A 19,147-nucleotide genomic window follows, 5' to 3' on the forward strand; every position below is an offset into this window, starting at 1 on the left:
CCCTGATCACAGCAACCGCAACAACTGGCTTCGCCATTACTCCTACTCCAGCTTACACAACACAAACAACAACACCAACAACAACAACTCCAACAACAACTCCAACAACAACAACTCCAACAACAACTCCAACAACAACTCCAACAACAACAACTCCAACAACAACCGTTCAAGGTAACACCACCATGTCTATATGTATGAGGTGCAGTTATCCTAACTGCACTAATCCTGCTTGCCTAACTCCGCCTTCCAAAAAAACTCCAGATTTGAGTGTAGAAACATATACCTTGTTGTTGATTGTTCTTTTTTTTGTTTGATTTTTTTGAATTTTTAATATGCATCTTCACATCAAAAACATCCTTTTTCTTCCAGTCTCTCTTCCAGTGGTTTTTGGAATGCAGGTGTATGTCACATCCACAGTTGAACTTAATCAAGAAACAATTCAGCCGTTTATAACCCAGGTATGTCGACAGCAAAGTTCACAAATGTGCTGGCTAGACTGGCAAATGGGGAAAGCAGTGAGAAAAAAAATTCAGAGGATAGCCTCAGATGATGTGACTCTACCTTTCATAAACACTCACCCTGCATTGTTATTTGCTCATCATAATTCAATGATTCTGTTTTGGGTTTCTCTGTTTAAATGGAAATGTTGAGGGTCATGGTGTTGGGGCCTCTCTAGATCACTTATTGTTTTAATTATGATTTGAAGAAAAAAAAAACAGAAATGTTAATATTTTTCTTCCATTTTTCTTTCAGTTGTCATATATCATCCACCAATATCTGATTGGACCCTATCGTATCACTGTGAAAAATATACGGCAAGCTTGACATCACATGTTGTTTTCTCTTGGACAATCTCACATTCTATAACTTAAGAAGCCACAATGAGGTAATTGTGCACAGCAAGCCATTTATGCAATTAAAGTGAGACTAATGTGGGCGGTGGTGGTATTTTAAACTCCTTGATTACTTTTCAAATCTATTAATTTGGACACATTTAATTGGCCTTGTAATGCTGTAGTATTATATCAATAATTATTATGTGCTATGTACAATATGATAATACTTTATTGTCAGATTTCTCTGAAATTTGTTGTGCATCACAAGTAATACCTTTCATGTCCACTGTATTAATGGAAATAAAAAAAAGTTGCTGTTCATCTGTCATTTGTTGTCCATTAATACATGCACTCACTGAAAGTTGAATTTGAAAGACTGTGATGATCAAGCTTTTATTTTTCAAACATGCCAAATCTGTGCAAATTACATAAAAAAACAAACCATTTAGGTTGTTATGAGTAACCACATGAGTGACTTGTGTACTGTTCTGCACAGTATTGTGGTAGCAACACATTTTTGTTGACTTTTGCTGATGATGATGGAATTTTATGTGGACAAGTTGCTGGTGGATGTCTTAGAAAATGAAACATTTATTCAGAGTTGATTTTTCAGTGTTGAATGATGAACCTGTTATGTTGAAAATGTGGTGTTGAATGAATGTTGAACTTCAATCAGTGTGCCATGACACAAGCACCATTTGTACATTAAAGTTGAAAATTTAACAGTTAAGATACACTTATGTCCTATTGTGCTGGAAGTTGCTCTGGATGAGAGTATCTGCTAGATGAATGTAATGTAATGTAAAGAGGATGTTTACCCTCAAAATGTTCCCCTGTTTGGACCTCCAACACTGAATGTAAATAACATCAGTCTTCTATAAAGTGAAAAGTATAATACACCCCCATAAAAGTGTTGGAAACAGAAAGGGAAAGTAACTCTGATATGAAACTCATATGAAAAATGCTGTTTTTCATATGGCTAACTTTAAATTACATCTACACTAGCTAACGGATTGTGTTTGGTGTAACTGACGCTATTGCTATGCTAGCTGAAGTGGAATTACAACCAGCTCCATGCAAGCTAGGACAGCAATAAGATAGCTAGATACATGTTCGCTAGACTAATTGTAGGTTGTTGTGGTGGGAAATGGAATGAAATGGAAATCTTTGCTCAGGGAAGAGGTTGGTAGCCAGTTCCTCCTTGTGCAACCTTGAACTTCAGTTCATTACCTTACATCACATGCATTTAGCAGACAATCTTATCCAGAGCTAAATCCAGTACAAGAGAACAGAAGTGCATCCATTCAAGTTGGATGAGCAATAGTGTCAGACCAGGCTAACAACACTCCCAGACCAGTGAGTGTGAGCACAACACCATTAAAGCCTTACCACAAGTTAACTTGTACTAAGCTGACTAGACAGCCTAAAAACTAAGGGGAGCCATGTACACATGCTACCATACACACTGCAATACTATATTTAAAATAAACCACAAATAACATAAGTAGCAGGTATTAGTGTTGGGGACTGAGGTGGAACTGAAATGTAGTCTGAAGAGGTGGGTCTTCAATCTGCGTTGGAAGATGGTCAATGATTCCACTGTGAGTGACCCCATCAGGATGGGACAGTCAGTTGCCCCATTGTTGCAGAGCACAGTGATCTTGGTGGAACGTGGGATTTTAAGACCGATCGTAGAAATAAGGGGGTTGTCCCATTCACTGTCCTGTATGCCGGCATCAAGGTTTTGAACGTGATGTGAGCGATAACAGGAAGCCAGTGAAGTGAGGTGAGGAAGGGTGTGACATTTCTACCTTTAGGGAGGCTGTAGACAAGTCATGCAGCTGCATTCTGGATTTGCTGCAGAGGTTTGACGCAACAGACAGGAAGACAAACGAAGGGGGTGTTACAGTCGTCCGGGCGTGAGAGGACCTGAACTACGAGCTGCATAGAATACACAGTGAGGCAGCGGTGGATCATTCAGATGCTGTACAAAAAGAATTTTTGGATCAGCTGAAGAAGAAGAAGAACACAAAGACTATCTGGAATATTCATGCTTCTAAATTGTTCTGGAATCAGAATTTATGTATCAATGTGATGTCCTACACAAGCAGAAAACTTACATTCAACTGACATGGTATGTATGTAGTTTCAAATCAGATGACTCCATTAAAGTAGTAGCACCTCCAATAATTAGATAGTAAACAGAAATGCCAGATTACCAAATAAAAAATTCCACTTACTTGGGTTATTGGTTATCAAAAACAACCAACCTGATACCTGTGTCTGGAGTGCACTGTATCTTTACAGCCAATTCAGTATTTTGTTATAATTTGACATTTTAATTCAGATTTACCAAATTTACAATATTATACACTTTTGTGCCCAAATAAACCAGCAGAATGACTGAATAAAGTTTTTTTCCCCACGCAGTTTCATTGTGTTGTCATGTACTTCCTACTCTGTGTTGATTTTGAATCTTTTATTCATGTTCATTGATATATGAGAATCTGTTCAGTTTCAGGTAATTTATCCTTGTCAATGCATTACAATTATGGAAACGTAGACAATGCAATAAGATGCATTTGTTAACATTATTTTAATCCCCAATGGTTGATTTAAATAATTTCAACAGACGTTTCAACTTTATTTCGGTGAAACCATTTGGTTTATTTTACCTTAGTCCTTGCACGTAGATTCAACATTACTTCGATGATCAAAGTGATATTGAATCGACACTAAAGATCAACGTTTATTCATAACTGGCGCTGATTCCCCGCAGATTCAAGGTTTCTTTGCTATGACGTTATTAACAATACAGTACTTCCATTTCGACGGCACAATAAGCACAGTATAAACTGTCACCGGACTGAAAAAACTGAAAACGACAATGACAATAATCCTTGTGTTAATAATGCTCCAAATACACCTGTCTCACTCAGAAATTATCGTCCAAATTTGAATAAATAATATTTCATCTAAAATGGATTATTATCTAGAATTCTAGATGAACTAGTTAGCTGGAAATCAAATGCTGTAGTAGCAATGGGGGTGCTCAGATCGAATTTCACGTAGCTTGCTAGCTGGACAACTCTAAAGGGTTAAATTATAAAGGCGTTTCAGTTAAGTGGAAACTGGTTTGTCCCAGACTGTACGCCGTAGTTAGCGGACGGACAGGCAAACTGAAGACGAGTGACAAACATGGCAGGCAGAGTTGGGAAGCAGAGTCGTCCCACCTCTGGAACTGGAAATGCCAACAGAAAAGGTGCTGCCGACCAAGAAGAAGAGGAGCAGCCTCTTCAGGCTGTCCTAATTGCCGACAGTTTCAACAGGAGATTCTTTCCCATTTCAAAAGATCAGCCAAGAGTATGTGTGCGGCGTGAACATATGCCGTGGGTGCATGTTGGTGGTGCCGATTGACTGTTCACATTTGATAGTGTACACATTCGCAAGAGTAACTGGCTAGCAAACGTTAGCTATTTCCCGAACTAGCTGGATGCTAGCTTGCAAACGTTAACGTTTTTGTCGTGATGAAAAAAACACACTGTGTATCTGTTTGCATATGTGATTACTTTTGGTAGCTAGCTAGCTAGCTAGCAGTTTAGCTAGCTAAGTTGCTAGTTCATGGCCAGCTAATACAATTTCAGCATGTTGCTGTCAACATGCTTTCCCAGTAGCTAACGTTGGCTAGCAGCTTTAAACTGATTATTGTATTTAATTAGATTTTAAGATGTGATTTAGCTCACTGTACCACTTGTTAGCGAATCTGGTGTAGTAGGTTTTCATACAGATACCCTAGCTTTGCAACTAGTTCTCTCCTTTGCCCGTTGCTACCCACTTTATCATCAGACACAACCCGCATTATGCAGATAAATTAGTTAATACCTGATAAAGACAGATATTTGCCATACACTGAAACGACCTTCACAGTAACTAGGAAAAAAACATGATTGGTGGTAGTGTGCGCATCCTTACCATTCTTTCTCAACCTGACTGACGTGGCTAGCAAAATCAAATTAAAATAATTGTCATCATATTTCTGTCGTTAAGGCTCTTCTGCCGCTAGCCAATGTGGCTATGATCGACTACACCCTGGAGTTCCTCACTTCCACTGGTGTCCAGGAAACCTTCGTCTTTTGTTGCTGGATGTCCAATAAAATAAAAGAGCACTTGCTGTGAGTATCCGTCTTTCAATGCCTGCACGAGCGAGATAAGTGTGAAAGTTCCGTATGAGCAGAACAAATCAACAGATTTTGAAATCATTTTATGATAGTTTTTTATTTCAGCATTCTTGTTGTGTACGCCTCTGTTGAGTATGCGTCCTGACTTGATCACTTCCTTCCTTAAAAATTCTTGCTGCTTCAAATCTGCTACAATAAACTGTCTTCCTCAACAGGAAGTCGAAATGGTGTCGTCCCACCTCCCCGAACACGGTACACATCATCACGTCTGACCTGTACCGCTCCCTTGGGGACGTGCTGAGGGACGTGGACGCCAAGTCCCTCGTGCGCTCCGACTTCCTTCTGGTCTACGGGGACGTGGTGTCCAACATCGATGTCACCCAGGCCCTGCAGGAGCACCGGTGAGGAACCGTGGGAGAGTCGGGCAGCTCAGCCGGGGGATCAGCGGAAAAGATGATCCATCAGAATGCTCTGTCACACCTCTGTGACTCAGTCACAACTTTCAGAAAAGTCTGTTTCAGATAAAGACGGCATATGTACCCTTTGAATAAATTACAGATCATTCGGTGATATTAGGAATGACTCTAACTGAACAAGTGAATGAATACATACGCTTTTGCTGTTAGTCATTGCTTATACAGAAAGAATGAGAGTCTCACACAGTCCTTGGGGATGTTGTCCTTCATACAGTTATATAGAGTCTTTAATTTACATCAATATTCTTCAATCTAAAATGGATATTAGCTAGATGGACTCGTTAACTGGATATGAAATATTAGCAATGGGGTTGCTAATATTGAATTGTACAAGTATTAAATGAGTTGCAGTGCGCTTCTCTGATAGCAATACGTTTTTCATTAAAAGTTATGCTATACATATGGATGAGAAAATGACAGTGTCACTTTTCCTCATTTTCATTTCCAGCAATTAGAAATGTATTCAGTGATCTCTGTGTTGCTGCTGTAAGGGTCTGGCATGTTGCTGTCACTCTCTCCTGAAAGGCACCGCCGTAAAGTGGAAAAGAATGTCTCGGTGATGACAATGATATTCAAAGAGTCCTCGCCTGGCCACAAGTCCCGCTGCGAGGAGGACAACGTCATCGTCGCCATGGACAGCAAGAGCAGGCGCGTGCTTCACTACCAGAAGACTCACGGGCTGAAGAGACTGCAGTTCCCCATGGTCTGTTAGTCCCTTTATTTAGACATATTTCTCCGGGGCCTATCCCCACCATGTCTTTAGTGCTACACAGCAGACAAAGCAGTTTTCCTGAGTTTAGATTAAATTTGAGTAAGATTTTTAAACTTAGTTATTTTCCGAAAACTCAAAACTAATCTATTTGTCTATATGTCTATAGTTCTATAAAATGTGTGCATGCGAAAAGGTATTGAAATAAAGGGTTTCTCAAAGAGTCCTTTGTCACATCTAGATAGAAAGATCTTCATGAGTGGATAGGAGAGTAGTACTGCTGAATGCCAGTGAATGTCATGTCAGTAAATAAATTGGATTGCTCTTTGTATTTGAAGAACATATTCCACAGTGGGAGTGATGAGTTTGAAATACGACATGACCTTCTGGACTGCCACATCAGCATCTGTTCCCCGCAGGTGGGTCTGTGACTCGGTCCTCAGCGGTTCCTCTGAATAAATACACGCGTGATAGGTTCAGAAGGGGGAAGTGACGGTACCCAAAATCTGAAGAGAAGTTTTGTTTTCCAGGTTGCAGAGTTGTTCACAGACAACTTTGACTACCAGACAAGGAATGACTTTGTACGTGGGATCCTGGTCAACGAAGAGGTAAAATATCGCATAGCACCTCAGTCATGTAGTCACAAAAACATGGAATGAAGTACTTTAAAGGACAACTGTGGTTGTTCTCTGAAAAGTAGTCAATAGCTGACCTTAAATTCTTTTGTATGGTGTGCATTATTTTTCATGTTGTCTTATTGGAATTAAACCAATTCTTGAAGCTTGCTTTTAACAAAAATATGTATCCCTCGGGCTTAGATATAACTCCCCATTGGAGTTAGACTTATATTTAACACTGTCAGCTCTGACAAGGGTAAAAATGGGGATCAAAAAATGATCAAAGAGCTGTTGAAAGCATTACTTTGCATGTAAGACAGTTCTAGACTTTGCTTTGAGAAAAGGTTGCTTGGGGGCATATTGAAACCTAACTGCAAAAAATTGAGATGCTACTTGCCTTGAGAATGTCTGGTATTTTTAGGAGACAGTGTCTCCACAGTTTGGTATTGGTAGTGTGAATTGGGTGATGAAAGGTTGCAGCCTCTTCAGCAACTACAAGACAAAAATACTTGGTGTAGGTTTTTCAGAGTGTGTTTTAATGGCATGTGGGACCATGTGCTGTGTTCAGTTGACAAAAAAAGGACTCTTCAGTGATGTGTTTGGTCATTGGCCTGAAATGTAAATGGCATACTGTTAAAACTGTACTCCCCTTTTTTTGTGAAGGGCCAGAGCAGAGAGGAAGCCATTCTTTTTTCTGTTAAGATATGTATGCACGTGGGTGCTGATGTGTGCTATATGCTCTGCAGATTTCTGCCTCTCTAAGTTTTCTCTCCGCTCTCAGATCCTGGGGAACCAGATCCACCTGCATGTGACGGCGGATGGCTACGGGGCGCGCGTGTCCAACCTGCTGATGTACGACGCCGTCTCCTCGGACATGGTGCGGCGCTGGGTGTACCCCCTCACCCCTGAGGCCAACTTCACCGACCAGGAGGGCCAGGGCTGCACGCACTCGCGCCACAACGTGTACCGCGGCGCCGGCGTCAGCCTGGGCCACGGCAGCCAGATGGAGGAGAACGTGCTGATCGGCCGGGAGACCAGCATCGGCGCCAACTGCCACATCTCCAACAGCATCATCGGCAACAACTGCACGATCGGTACAGTCTGCGCAGTTGCCCCACCCACGATTTGGCAAAAAAAATACATTTCACTGCGCTTCATACCTAAAACTTAATAAGCAGTATGAGGAGCATGAGCGTGCAGTGAAACTGGTTCAGCAACAAGGAGATTAGAAATCGCTACAGTGCCGACATCTTATTTGATGGGCGGCAGAGTAGCTTGGTGGTAAGGAGCCGGACTTGTAACCAAAAGGTTGCTGGGTTGATTCCCCACTGGGGCACTGCTGTTGTATCCTTGGGCAAGGTATTTTACCCAGTAAATCTCCAGCTGTATAAATGGGTAACGTGCAAAAAATTGTCACCTATGTAAGTCGCTCTTGGTAAGAGCATCTGCTATATGCCAATAATGTAATTTAATGTAAATGCTTCCTTGCAATTGCTAAGCCATTTTTGGCAAATGTGTGTGTCTCGTCTCAGGGGACAATGTGGTCCTGGATCGGGCCTACATCTGGAACAACGTCCGCATTGCCAAAGGATCGAAGATCACGCAGTCTGTCCTGTGCGACAGCGTGGAGGTGAAGGAGGGAGTCACGCTGAACTGCCAGTGTGTCCTGGCGTACAACGTGAGTGACGTTTACACCAGCTGTCACAGCTGTATTACTATAGAGCAGTAAGCCAGACTAGGACTGGAAGAGCTGTCTGTGTTTTGTGCTTGCAGGTGGTTGTTGGCCCGAATATTTCTCTCCCGGAAGGCACCGTGGTGTCGATGCATCACCCTGATGAGGAAGAGGAGGAAGATGAGGACGAGTTTCTGAGCGACGATGCTGCAGTCAGCAACAGCCAAGCCAAAACAAAACTCAAAGGTGCTTGAATGTATTGCAGTATAACATGATTCCCCTCTTTGGTATTACTTTTATACGGATCGGCACACCCATCCAATATGTCGGTGTCCCTAGACGGAAACTTCATTTTGTAGCAGAAAGTTATTATTTAATATATTTACCATATTTACTTATTTTCAGAAGTGATGAGCCCACTTCAGTCTGTTAGGTGGCACATGTCTATCATAAAACACCCCACATCACAACATTTTGATTGGTTCAAATTATTTGTGGCATGACTGAGGGACTGAAATTTCCACCCGCTGTGGAGTTTGTGAAGGCTCCGTCTCGCGTGACGGAGTGCGGTGTCCTCCAGGTGAAGTGTAGGTGGAGGAGATGTGTTTATCCAAAGCGTCTGTGAGATGAGAGAAGGCCTGTTTGTCTGGTTTCAGCCTTCAGTGCTGCCGAAGTTGGCACAGAGGGCAGAGGCTTCATCTGGAGGGCGAGCAGCCTGCCGGAGGCAGAGGAGGATGAACTGGCACAGTCCCTATGGGGTAAGAGTGCCAACAGCAGAACCTCGCCCCTGTCCTGAGTATTTCACCAGGAGAACAATCAGCTGTCATTCACTGTTTGCTGTATTATGCAGTTGGTTAGCAGGTTTCTTGTGTGCTATACATAGCTTACATGTTTTGCATAGTAAGCATTTCTGTAACTTAATATTTAATTAAACGATTCAATGAAAGGTGTATTGGGTATCAGGTTATGTCCTCTGCTCAAGAGCACAGCAGGAATGCTTCAGTCAGGATATGAACTTTTGAGTCTTCTGGTTCAAGGTCAGGTCCCTAACCTCCACGTCAAACTGCTGCTCGCATTCGTGACTACTGTGTACATCACAACAGAAAGCGAGTTTCGTCTCAAGTACAGCACTCTACCCACGGCTGCTGTTCTAATATATTCTCTTTTGTTGTCGTTCCTGTATGCCTCCAGGGCTGGAGTTGAACCCTGACCCGGAGAGTGACAGCGAGAGTGAGATGAGCGAGGGCTCGCATGACCCGGGAAGCCGTGGAGTGTCGCCCGAGCTGGACGATGTCAAAGGTGAAAGCCCACGTTGTCCTCAAGTATCAGGAGAAGCATCTCGCTGTTGAGGGGTTTAGTGAAGCTTGGTGGCCCTGTATTTATTTCTGAGATGCAGTGAGAAGTCAGGGAGATTGTTGTCAGGCGCGTTGAGACGTCTGAGAATGTTTGTTTTATTTATTTCTGAGACATAGTGAGCTCGAGGTGCCTATTTCTGAGTGTCAAGGTTAAGTTTCCCCATATTTAGAATAATTTGGGAATGGTAGTCATATTGCATATGAAGTATACTGAACATGAGCCGAATTTGGCTGAAAACACTTTGAGAAATGCATGCAGCATCACATGCTTTCTGTTGCCACATCACAATGTTTCAGTTTCATAATATGCCACACCTTTGAAAGACCACATTCTATGTACGTACTAAAGCGCAGGGCTTTAAGATGGCCGCTTATTGATATCAATACTTTGGGTTTCAGAGCTTTTCTTTCAGATGTGTTTCTACTGACTTATGATTTGTATGTGTCCATAACTTAAAAAAGTACTATGGATCTGTACTCTTCAAATGAAAATCTAAGGACAAAGATTGTTTGGGTCCATAATTGTGATGGTTATTATTTCCTTTCAAGAGAATTACATTTATGAAGTTTGTTCTGCCTTTCCAGTTACCAATGCCAAGCAGCACCATCTACTGGACAAACATGGTTTTACAATATAAATGACTCTTCCAGGAAGAGGACCACAAAATGTAAATGTAACTCTCCACAAAAAATAGCCATCATGGTTTTGGACCCAAACAATTTTCTATTTGCAGTTTGAGGAGTACTGCTCCATACTACTTAGAGAAATTACATACTACAGAGAAATGACATTATATGCTGTTTTGTTTCATTTTTTAAATTATGGGGCTTACAGGCTTAAAACTGGACTTTTGGCTGTCAATTTGAATTTCTTGGGCCCATAAATATTACTATACCAAAGCAAGTCCAAATCTGAGCCACAATTTGAAATGTTTGATTTTTACAGGAAATATCAGAAACAAAGATTACAATAACAATTTACTTACAGTACCAGCTAAAAGTTTGGACACACTTTCTTTATTTTAGCAAGATTTGAGATTAGTGGGTGTCAGGCCCAAGTCTTTTGAGATAAATTGACTCATGCATATATGTACTGGCTGAAATGAATTCTGGAGAAGTATGGGGAATCAGACACATAATGTAGTTGTGCAGACTTCAGTTTTCCCTGGTGCAAAAGTATTTATTTATGAGATACAGTGAGAAGTTAATGAGACAATTCTGTGTGCCTGTGAAGCGTCAGAAAGAGGTGAATTATCTATGAGATGTGATGAGAGATCATTGACACTGTGCATACATGTCTTCAGTATTTCAGACAGAGGTACTGGGGACATTACAGAGAGGCATGGAGGAGAACATTAGCTGTGACAATCTGGTGCTGGAGATCAACTCTCTGAAGTAAGAAATCACTCCCTTAGAAAGTTATCTAATCATGTGAATCTGAGTTGCATTGATTGTGAAATGCAGTGTCCATTACAATAAATCTAAAATCAGTCTAGTAGAAGCAGTATAGTAGAAACTAATCAGGTGCAAATAATTTGTGTTGAATTTGGTTTGATTTGATTAATTTAATCAATGGTGTGACTGAGATTAATCATGAGCCTATGAGCAGCCCCTGGGAGGGGAAACCAGCCCTGGAGTTTTCAAAAGGAAAAAAAAAACATACGGTGGTCACACGTGGGTCTTTTTGATGAACCATTTCACGGCTGACGAGGACTTGTGTGCTTTTCTACCAGGTATGCCTACAACATCAGTCTGAAGGAAGTGATGCAGATCCTGACAAAGGTGGTGCTGGAGTTCCCTTTCCAGCAGCAGGGCCCCCAACTGACAGCCGCCCAGTACTGCTCTCTGCTGCTGCCGGTGAGTGCCTCCTAGTCCATGCCCTGCCTGCTATACCCCATCCCTCCCTGCCCCCTAAAACTGTCTGTCGGCCCCCCACACCCATCAGCACCAACACCTCCCTGCTCTCCTTCCAGCTGCTGAAGAAATGGGCTCCTGTCTTCAAGAACTACATTAAGAGAGCCCAGGACCATCTGGACTGCCTGGCAGCCATGGAGGAGTTCTTTCTAGAACACGAGGCCTACTGGGGAGCCATGGTGAAAGTGAGTCACCTGGGGGCACCCCCTAGTGGGGCACGGTCTGGACATGAAGATGTTAGATTGACAGGAATCACGGGAATTTGACTGAGATCCTGTAAAATCTGACTCCTGTCTATTTTCTGTACATCCTACAGGGCCGCTTAAAAGTGGACGTGACCAACCTACTGCAGATTTCTGCCTTGTTTTGCTTAATTTGTATCTTTCCCTACAGGGAGGGCTGCCTTATGTATATGTGACAGATTACCCCAGAATTTATAGTATTCAAAACCAAAACTCTCATTGAATTGTGCAACTTTTATTCCACACTCAAAATGATCATGACATCTCTGCAGTGTAAAGAGAAAATACAAATAAAAGGTTCTCAGTAAGAACAAAGCCTCATTTAGGGTACATTATATTTGTCCCTTAAACGTAAGCATCTTTATATCGTGAAATGATATTGTGCTGTGAAAACGTACATGAATGCATATGGAATGATTTTAACTAGTAGCTGTTATAATTAGCTGATATGGTTCTCTGATCATTGTGTTATTGGACATAAGAGTTGTTTGTAATTGGGTGCTTTGCTGAATGTGTGTTGTGTGTGCTTTGGTCCAAGGTCCTGATGAGTGTCTACCAGCTGGAGATTTTAGACGAGGAGGCCATAATGCGCTGGTTCTCTCATGGCGTCACTTCAGATAAGAGCCGCCTACTTCGCAAGAACCAGGGGGTGAGCCAGAGCAGGCACTATTTGTGGAGTTCAGAAATGTAGAATGAACCTCCTCCTAACCAGGGCTGCCAGCTCGATGGAGTTGAAGCTCTTTTGATATGTTGCTTATGGCATGAGATTGACATTACTTGAGTAGTTTACTGAGGGCAAAAAAGTCATATTGTTCTCACATTTAGATTGGTTGCATTTCCAACACAGCCTCTGTTCAAGTGTAACAAAAATAATCTTTCCATACCATTTGTTTACTCATCATTATCTGCTCTTTTGCTTTTTGTGCTACATTCATGTGATGTTTATCGCTCAGAATGGGAGAAAGCCCCACACTCAGAGTAACTCTCTGTCCCCTTCCCAGCTTTTGAAGTTCATCCAGTGGCTGGAGGAGGCAGAGGACGAGTCATCGGAGGAGGAGGTGGATGCCGCGTAAGCTGGGGGGGGGACGTCTTGGGAACAGCCCCTCGGAGTGGTGGCCCCATACCTGCAAAGCGAGAACTGGGGTCACGTGGGGGTGTGCGGGCAGGCCTGTCAAAGGAGCCTGTGGCGTGTGGTATTGGCTTGCATTCAGTTCTCTTCTTGTTGGGTCATTGCTTTTTTAACTTATTTTGTACAATGCAGACTAGCTTATTTCAAACAGACATGAAATATGAAGGTAGAAAGGGCTCTCTGTGATGATCTGATAGTGAGCCCTTTTCCCACAAATGAACAAGGTGATCTTTTTAGTGAGCATGTTGAGTAAGAATGGTTATATTATAATAACTGCATTGTAAAAATGTTAACTCAGCAAAAAAGGGATACCCTGCTGGCACCAAATTCATAAAGATACAGCAAACTGCAAGATAGTTATTTTTGTCATTGCCTTCTTAAACACTGAGGTCCAAACCTAAGGCTGAGGTATGAACAACTCAACCAAATACATTTTCTGTTTAATGAAAATGTAGAGTTATTTAAGTCTGGTCTTGAATGAACTGTGACTGTTGGGATAAAATTAGACATATTATGGATTATTGCTGTGGTCATCAAAGCATAACTACATGCTTTGCTCAGACAGTTACTGCCAGTGGCATATTACAATTATAACTCCCCTCGGTGCCTTTTTGGATGCTATGAATTTTAATCTGTTTCAGACAACAGTTACCCGTAGGCCAGTAAAAATGTCTTGCAGTTGATTTTTGTCAGTTGCCTCTTGATATGTGTGCAAAAAGGGTGAATTGTAGGTCAGGTTTGGCTAACTTCACTCCTGGACAGGCTGATATCTTTCAGTCAGCAGCTGAATGACACCCAGCATAACACGATTCAAGCTCCTGATTGATTCTTCATTCCTCTTGTGAGATGCAGACCTCAGTTGTTGTGAAAACCAGCTCTCCAGGACTGAATTCAACCACTCCTGCCCTACATCATTGCAGTTCATTCATACTATAATATGTAATGTCAGTCCCCTGAAAAACAAAATTCTAAAGACAGAAAACTAAAAATTAAATAATATCATGGAAAAGGTCGTGTTCCAGATGTATTAATCCATGGATCTACAGTGTGGATGGGTGGTGAAAATGCAAGTTTCCATGGGTAAAATCAGCAATTATGTTACCATGCCATACCACAGTACTTTGCCACTGTCCTTTGACATTGTAACCTGAACATGGCGCTCACTGATGCAATAAAATTCTCAAAAATAATGTTAGAGCCATCTTCGTTAATGTTTTTTTTTTAAAGGTTTTATGTCAAATTATTTAAACTCACAAATGTGGACTGTAATTTGATTTATTCACATTCAAAGCATTGATTGGAATCAGTACATATTTGTTCAGACATGCCCACAAAGTCTTGTTTATGCAGTATCCCAGAGTCCCTTACAATTCCTAGTATGTAGTGCAGCTTAAGTTTCCCATTCACCAGATTGGTCAGTTCTGGGGTGATTCATAACATTTATCTCCTGATGGAGTGAATATAGATACCATAATGGTTGTCTTATCACCTGAGATTATAACCTTTGGTTGGTTTTTGCAGCCAGATCGAAACAGAAACAGACATAGAAAGGAAATGCAGAGGCAGAATGTTGTTTAAATTTGGCTTTACCTCCTGGTTTTCCAGTGTATACTAGTAACCGTCCCAAGTCACAGATGCTCTGACCATGTGAACCACACACTGGGACAGTGGTATAGCGGGACATTACACCACTGATAAACAAAAATGCTAAACTGTTTCAGGTTGTGTTGCAGCTGTGCACCAACACAACTGATGTTACTAGAGGCCTAGTTCCCGGGCCTGTTGTTATCCCGTCCCCGGTACACCCTGTAGAGGGCCCAGGCAAGCAGCGTGGCCCCTGCGAGGCCGAAGAGGGCTGTCAGAACCTTCCACATGGTGGCCGTGTTCTGATGCATCTGCAGAAACCCGCGATAATCAGTGGGTACGAGGAGGTACTGCCGGCCATCCTGAGGGGGCTGCAGCCTCAGCACGTGACCCTGCTCCAGGACCAGCTCCCCGAAGCCCGTCAGCGTGGCCCCCACACGCAGCAGCTCCTCGGTCTCCTCCAGGGCGACTGGCTTCTCTCCACTCATCTCCTGCACCAGGATGTTAACCAGGTCCTCCTTGGCATGCTGCATGCGCCGGTACACCTGCTCCATGAAAGACCCCGCAGCCTCCAGTGGAGACTGCACCTTCACGGACACCTTGCTGAAGAGGGCCCCTGGGTACACCAGGCTGAAGGGCACCGCATTGTTCGTCTCCTTGGTGTTGATCTCCCTGGGAGTCCTAACGTATGGGCAAGCAGAGCAGACTCCAAAGCCTTAATGGTTCTACAGTTCCATCAGTTGAAAAGACAACAGCCAGAAAACGGGATATATCCTCAGAACAAAATCTTTGATTGAAAGTCACTGTTACGACAGAGAGCTATACTGACCATATGTTTGTCTTCGAGTTCCAGAATTTCCAGTGCTCCCGCACAACCACCTTCTGTACCACCCCAAAGCATCGTGGGACATACTGACTGGCCAAGGGCTCACCATCAGGCTGAACAACTCCTAAAAACAAATTCATCTGGTTAGGTTTAATTATAATACTTATTCTACCTTTACAATCATTACAGGATTGAGCTCGTTAACAGGTGAGACAGTTTACTGATTTCTCAAAGTAGTTCTGTCATTCTATAACTTTATTACCTTCTATTGCAACATACTGCAGCCGTTTTCGTGGTGAAGCCTTTACTATCTTTACCAACTCTTCATCGGGCTGAAATTTCGGTGTTTCCTTATTTTTTGAAGGAAAACAAAATATGGTTATTTTATACACTTGAACTATTTTAATTATTCACAGCAATTCCCTTGTATTGTCTAAACTTATAGCGAGGCACGTCACAATTATTTTCTTTGTGAGCAATGAACAGAACATAGAAAACTATCCGAGTAAATCAGAAAAATAGCAGGGTAGAATGTGAAGACACTGACTTTATCTACATATCTTACCTTGATCCTTTGTATTTCCAGTTTCTTCTGTTGGTATAAGTGATAAAACAGGCCTGAAAATGCAAAGCTGGACCCCACACAGATGAGTGTTAAGGGGCTGATTTGACTGTCATCCATTGGGCGTAGTGTAAACAGGCTGCAAAGGAAAGAAGTGTATCGTTCAAGTGCAAATTAGCAAGAAGGCTTTTCTGACTATTAGCCCCTTTCCCGAATTTCATATCCCAGGACGAATCGTTTGAACTTTAAATGGACGTAAAAAACCTAAAACCTGATTATAATTTTTAAATTAGTTGTATTTTCTGACTAACTCGATGTATCAGTGAGTACAACAACGTGGTAATGGTAGTACATAGATAATTCGGTTGATAAGTTCTTTCACTTGCACCACCAAATATGCTTTCGTCTTGCACAAGCTCTCAAAGGCAATCATTTTTGCGTTAATAATGACGATTGTTTTGAACAACCTCTTCCGAACTGAAACGATTACCTCGTTTTGTAATTACAGATAAAACACTGTCCAGTACTACGAACGTTATTGTAAATTAAACCATGGTAATTCATTTACAACTCAACATTAATTCACGCCGACTAGCTAGCAAGCTATTAATCTGGTGCTGGATATCTTTGGTTACATTAGCTAATTGTATGAATAACTAGCTATAAGCATGTGATCGTTGTAAATGTAATAATATACGCCTCGACACAGATTATAAAATAACTTATTTCACCTCTTATAATTTAGAAGATAAATGCGTTCCAATGCTCCCAAACATTGGGTTCAATGAAAGTAAAAGTAGGTCGTGTGTGCTTTTTTCGTTTCGTTTCCGTGTTTCTCTCGGCTACTGTGTTTTACTATGAGAATGAAATGTGTGCCAAAGTTTACCACCAGGGGAAGCTTTTCAAACTAGTTTGTATGACCGGGTTACCGGGGTTAAAGCTTTGTCGTCACCAGACTACTCCAGACAAGTGGAAACCCGATTTTTCCGTCTTTCTACAGTAACTCAGCGTGCATGTTTTTGTCAAGTTGTGATTGTTGTAAAGCCAAATGCAAGATAGACTGAATATGATGGGACAGAGTCTGCAGGATGCAGAGTCTTAGCAAGACAGGTGCATTACCTTTAGGCGGGTTCCAATCACCGCAGAATGTAAACAGGTCAGGTGCTAATGCTTAGAGCTGTCGGTTTCATGTCGGCTCTTATTGTGAAGGATACCTTATAGTCAGCAGCTGACTGATACCCAGGATACCATAATTCAAGCTTCTGATCAATTCTTCATTCCTCCTATGATTTGGAGACCTCAGCTGTAGTGAAAACCAGCTCTCCAGGACTGAATTCAACCGCTCCTGACCTAAATCATAAATAAAACTGTAAAACCACTTTAAAGGGTAAAGCAGGGGTGTCCAAACCTCTCCTGGAGGGCCACTTGTCCTGCATGTTTTAGATCTCTCCCTGCTCCAATACAGCTGATTCAAATGATCAACTCGTTATGAACTCCTGAAGCTGCTGAATAACAAACTGATCATTTGAATCAGCTGTGTTGGAGCAGGGAGAGACCTAAAACATGCAGGACAAGTGGCCCTCCAGGACAGGTTTGGACACCCCTGGGGTAAAGCATTAGTTGGAATCAGTACATATTTGTTCAGACATGGCTACATCTTACAAACACTGTAAAAGAGGGACACAAGTGATAAACATAGTCTTGTTTATCAAGTATCCCAGAGTCCCTTACATAGTATGTTGTGCCACTTAGGTTTCCTGTTTACCAGACTGGTCAGTTCTGGAGTGATTCATTATGTTTATTTCCTGATGAAATTAATATAGATACCAGAAACCATAATGATTGTCTTGTAGTTTAAATTAGGCATTACTTCCTGGTTTTCCAGTGTATACCAGTAGCCGTTTCAAATCACAGATGCTCTGATCATGTGAACCACACACTGGGGCAGTGGCATAGCAGGACACAAAACCACTGATAAACAAAAATGCTAAACTGTTTCAGGTTGTGTTGCAGCTGTGCATCAACACAGCCCATGTCACTAGGGGCCTAGTTTCCGGGCGTGTTGTTATCTCATCTAGTCAGCTAACTGTATTTAATAGTTGTAAATGCTGTATACGTCTCAACACAGTGTTTACCTCTTTAATCATTCAGTAGATAAATGCGTTCCACTACTCCCATGCATTGGTTTTCATGAAAGGAAAAGTAGGTAGTGTGCTTTTTCAGTTTCTATTCTGCATTTCTCCCACAATTTCACTATGAGAATGAAATGGTTTCAAAGCTTACCACCAGAGGAAGCTTTGCGAAGTAGTTTGCATGGCCGGGTTACGGGGGTTAAAGCTGTGTCGTCATCAGGCGACTCCCAGTAAGTGGAAACCCAATACGTCCATCTTTCTATAGTAACTCAGTGTGCATGTTTTCGTCAAGTTGTGATTTTTAAAAGCCAAAATGCAAGACAGTCTGAATATGGCAAACCCTGGGCCAAGGAGTAGAATGTGGTTTGAAAATTAGGACTTGAAGTGAAAACCTAACTGCCCTGCTTTTATTTACTGGCCAGGGGAAATATCTCCTGCAATGTAAATGTAATTGATACCCGATATGTCGTTTGCATCTCCGATTTGGCTTGGGAATCACTGATAAGTCTTCAGGAGGCAGAATCTTAGCAAGACAGGTACATTATCTGTAGTCGGCCGCCAACCACCGCAGAATGTAAACAGGTCAGGTCCTGATGCTGAGAGTGGCTCTTTCATGTTGGCTCTTATTTTTTTTTTAACTGATTCTGTACCCCATATATTATATAGCTTCTTGGATTTGGTAGAAGCTTACATGTTTGGTGTTACATTGTCCTCTTTTGTAAACATTTTAAGAGAGGCCTGGATGTCACTGGAAATATTATAACAAAAAAATATTAAAAATTCATTTCATATTTTCATTTTACAAGATAGGCAGGTAGTTTCACCCCTTATGCTTGTTTGCCCCACTACAAGACAGGAAACATTCAAGCATTCAAGTCTGTGTTCATTGTTCATAAGTAGAACATATTTATT

General features: G+C 41.8%; 2 protein-coding genes and 1 long non-coding RNA gene across 4 annotated transcripts; 2 read left to right on the plus strand and 1 right to left on the minus strand.

Moving 5' to 3' along the window:
* Positions 1–132: 132 nt before the first annotated feature.
* LOC118796156 lies at positions 133–1,123 on the plus strand. Its single transcript, XR_005005841.1, has 3 exons — positions 133–174; positions 373–461; positions 757–1,123. It is a non-coding gene; the product is annotated as an uncharacterized LOC118796156 (long non-coding RNA).
* A 2,903-nt stretch (positions 1,124–4,026) lies between these two features.
* eif2b5 (eukaryotic translation initiation factor 2B, subunit 5 epsilon) lies at positions 4,027–14,295 on the plus strand. 2 transcript variants are annotated; one of them, XM_036554235.1, is made up of 16 exons: positions 4,027–4,202; positions 4,887–5,011; positions 5,233–5,418; positions 6,019–6,196; positions 6,541–6,621; positions 6,733–6,810; positions 7,601–7,913; positions 8,352–8,497; positions 8,593–8,737; positions 9,148–9,249; positions 9,683–9,790; positions 11,151–11,241; positions 11,580–11,703; positions 11,820–11,945; positions 12,541–12,651; positions 13,004–14,295. In XM_036554235.1, exons 1-16 carry the CDS (start codon positions 4,038–4,040, stop codon positions 13,073–13,075), a joined length of 2,151 nt encoding a protein of 716 aa, XP_036410128.1. In that variant the 5' UTR covers positions 4,027–4,037; the 3' UTR covers positions 13,076–14,295. The 2 variants fall into 2 exon arrangements, with proteins under 2 accessions (XP_036410128.1, XP_036410129.1); XM_036554236.1 differs by lacking the exons at positions 12,541–12,651; positions 13,004–14,295 and adding an exon at positions 12,077–12,182.
* A 105-nt stretch (positions 14,296–14,400) lies between these two features.
* On the minus strand, positions 14,401–16,943 carry LOC118795970 (mitochondrial ubiquitin ligase activator of nfkb 1-A). The gene is made up of 5 exons (XM_036554792.1): positions 16,835–16,943; positions 16,107–16,242; positions 15,804–15,891; positions 15,545–15,665; positions 14,401–15,396 (listed from the first exon to the last, which is right to left on the minus strand). Exons 2-5 carry the CDS (start codon positions 16,221–16,223, stop codon positions 14,898–14,900), a joined length of 825 nt encoding a protein of 274 aa, XP_036410685.1. The 5' UTR covers positions 16,224–16,242; positions 16,835–16,943; the 3' UTR covers positions 14,401–14,897.
* Positions 16,944–19,147: the final 2,204 nt, after the last annotated feature.

The sequence above is a fragment of the Megalops cyprinoides genome, chromosome 20 (assembly GCF_013368585.1).
Source record: "Megalops cyprinoides isolate fMegCyp1 chromosome 20, fMegCyp1.pri, whole genome shotgun sequence".
Lineage (NCBI taxonomy): Eukaryota > Metazoa > Chordata > Actinopteri > Elopiformes > Megalopidae > Megalops > Megalops cyprinoides.

What these genes read in the sequence shown, in the direction of transcription:
- eif2b5 (XM_036554235.1), top strand. Translation starts at nt 4,038, where the DNA reads ATGGCAGGCAGAGTTGGGAAGCAGAGTCGTCCCACCTCTGGAACTGGA. An exon ending in TCAGCATCTGTTCCCCGCAG is followed by an intron (nt 6,622 to 6,732) that starts GTGGGTCTGTGA and finishes TTTGTTTTCCAG; the next exon opens with GTTGCAGAGTTGTTCACAGA. An exon ending in AGCCAAAACAAAACTCAAAG is followed by an intron (nt 8,738 to 9,147) that starts GTGCTTGAATGT and finishes GTCTGGTTTCAG; the next exon opens with CCTTCAGTGCTGCCGAAGTT.
- LOC118795970 (XM_036554792.1), bottom strand. Translation starts at nt 16,223, where the DNA reads ATGGATGACAGTCAAATCAGCCCCTTAACACTCATCTGTGTGGGGTCC. An exon ending in GCAGTATGTTGCAATAGAAG is followed by an intron (nt 15,666 to 15,803) that starts GTAATAAAGTTA and finishes ATTTGTTTTTAG; the next exon opens with GAGTTGTTCAGCCTGATGGT. An exon ending in AACTCGAAGACAAACATATG is followed by an intron (nt 15,397 to 15,544) that starts GTCAGTATAGCT and finishes CCCATACGTTAG; the next exon opens with GACTCCCAGGGAGATCAACA.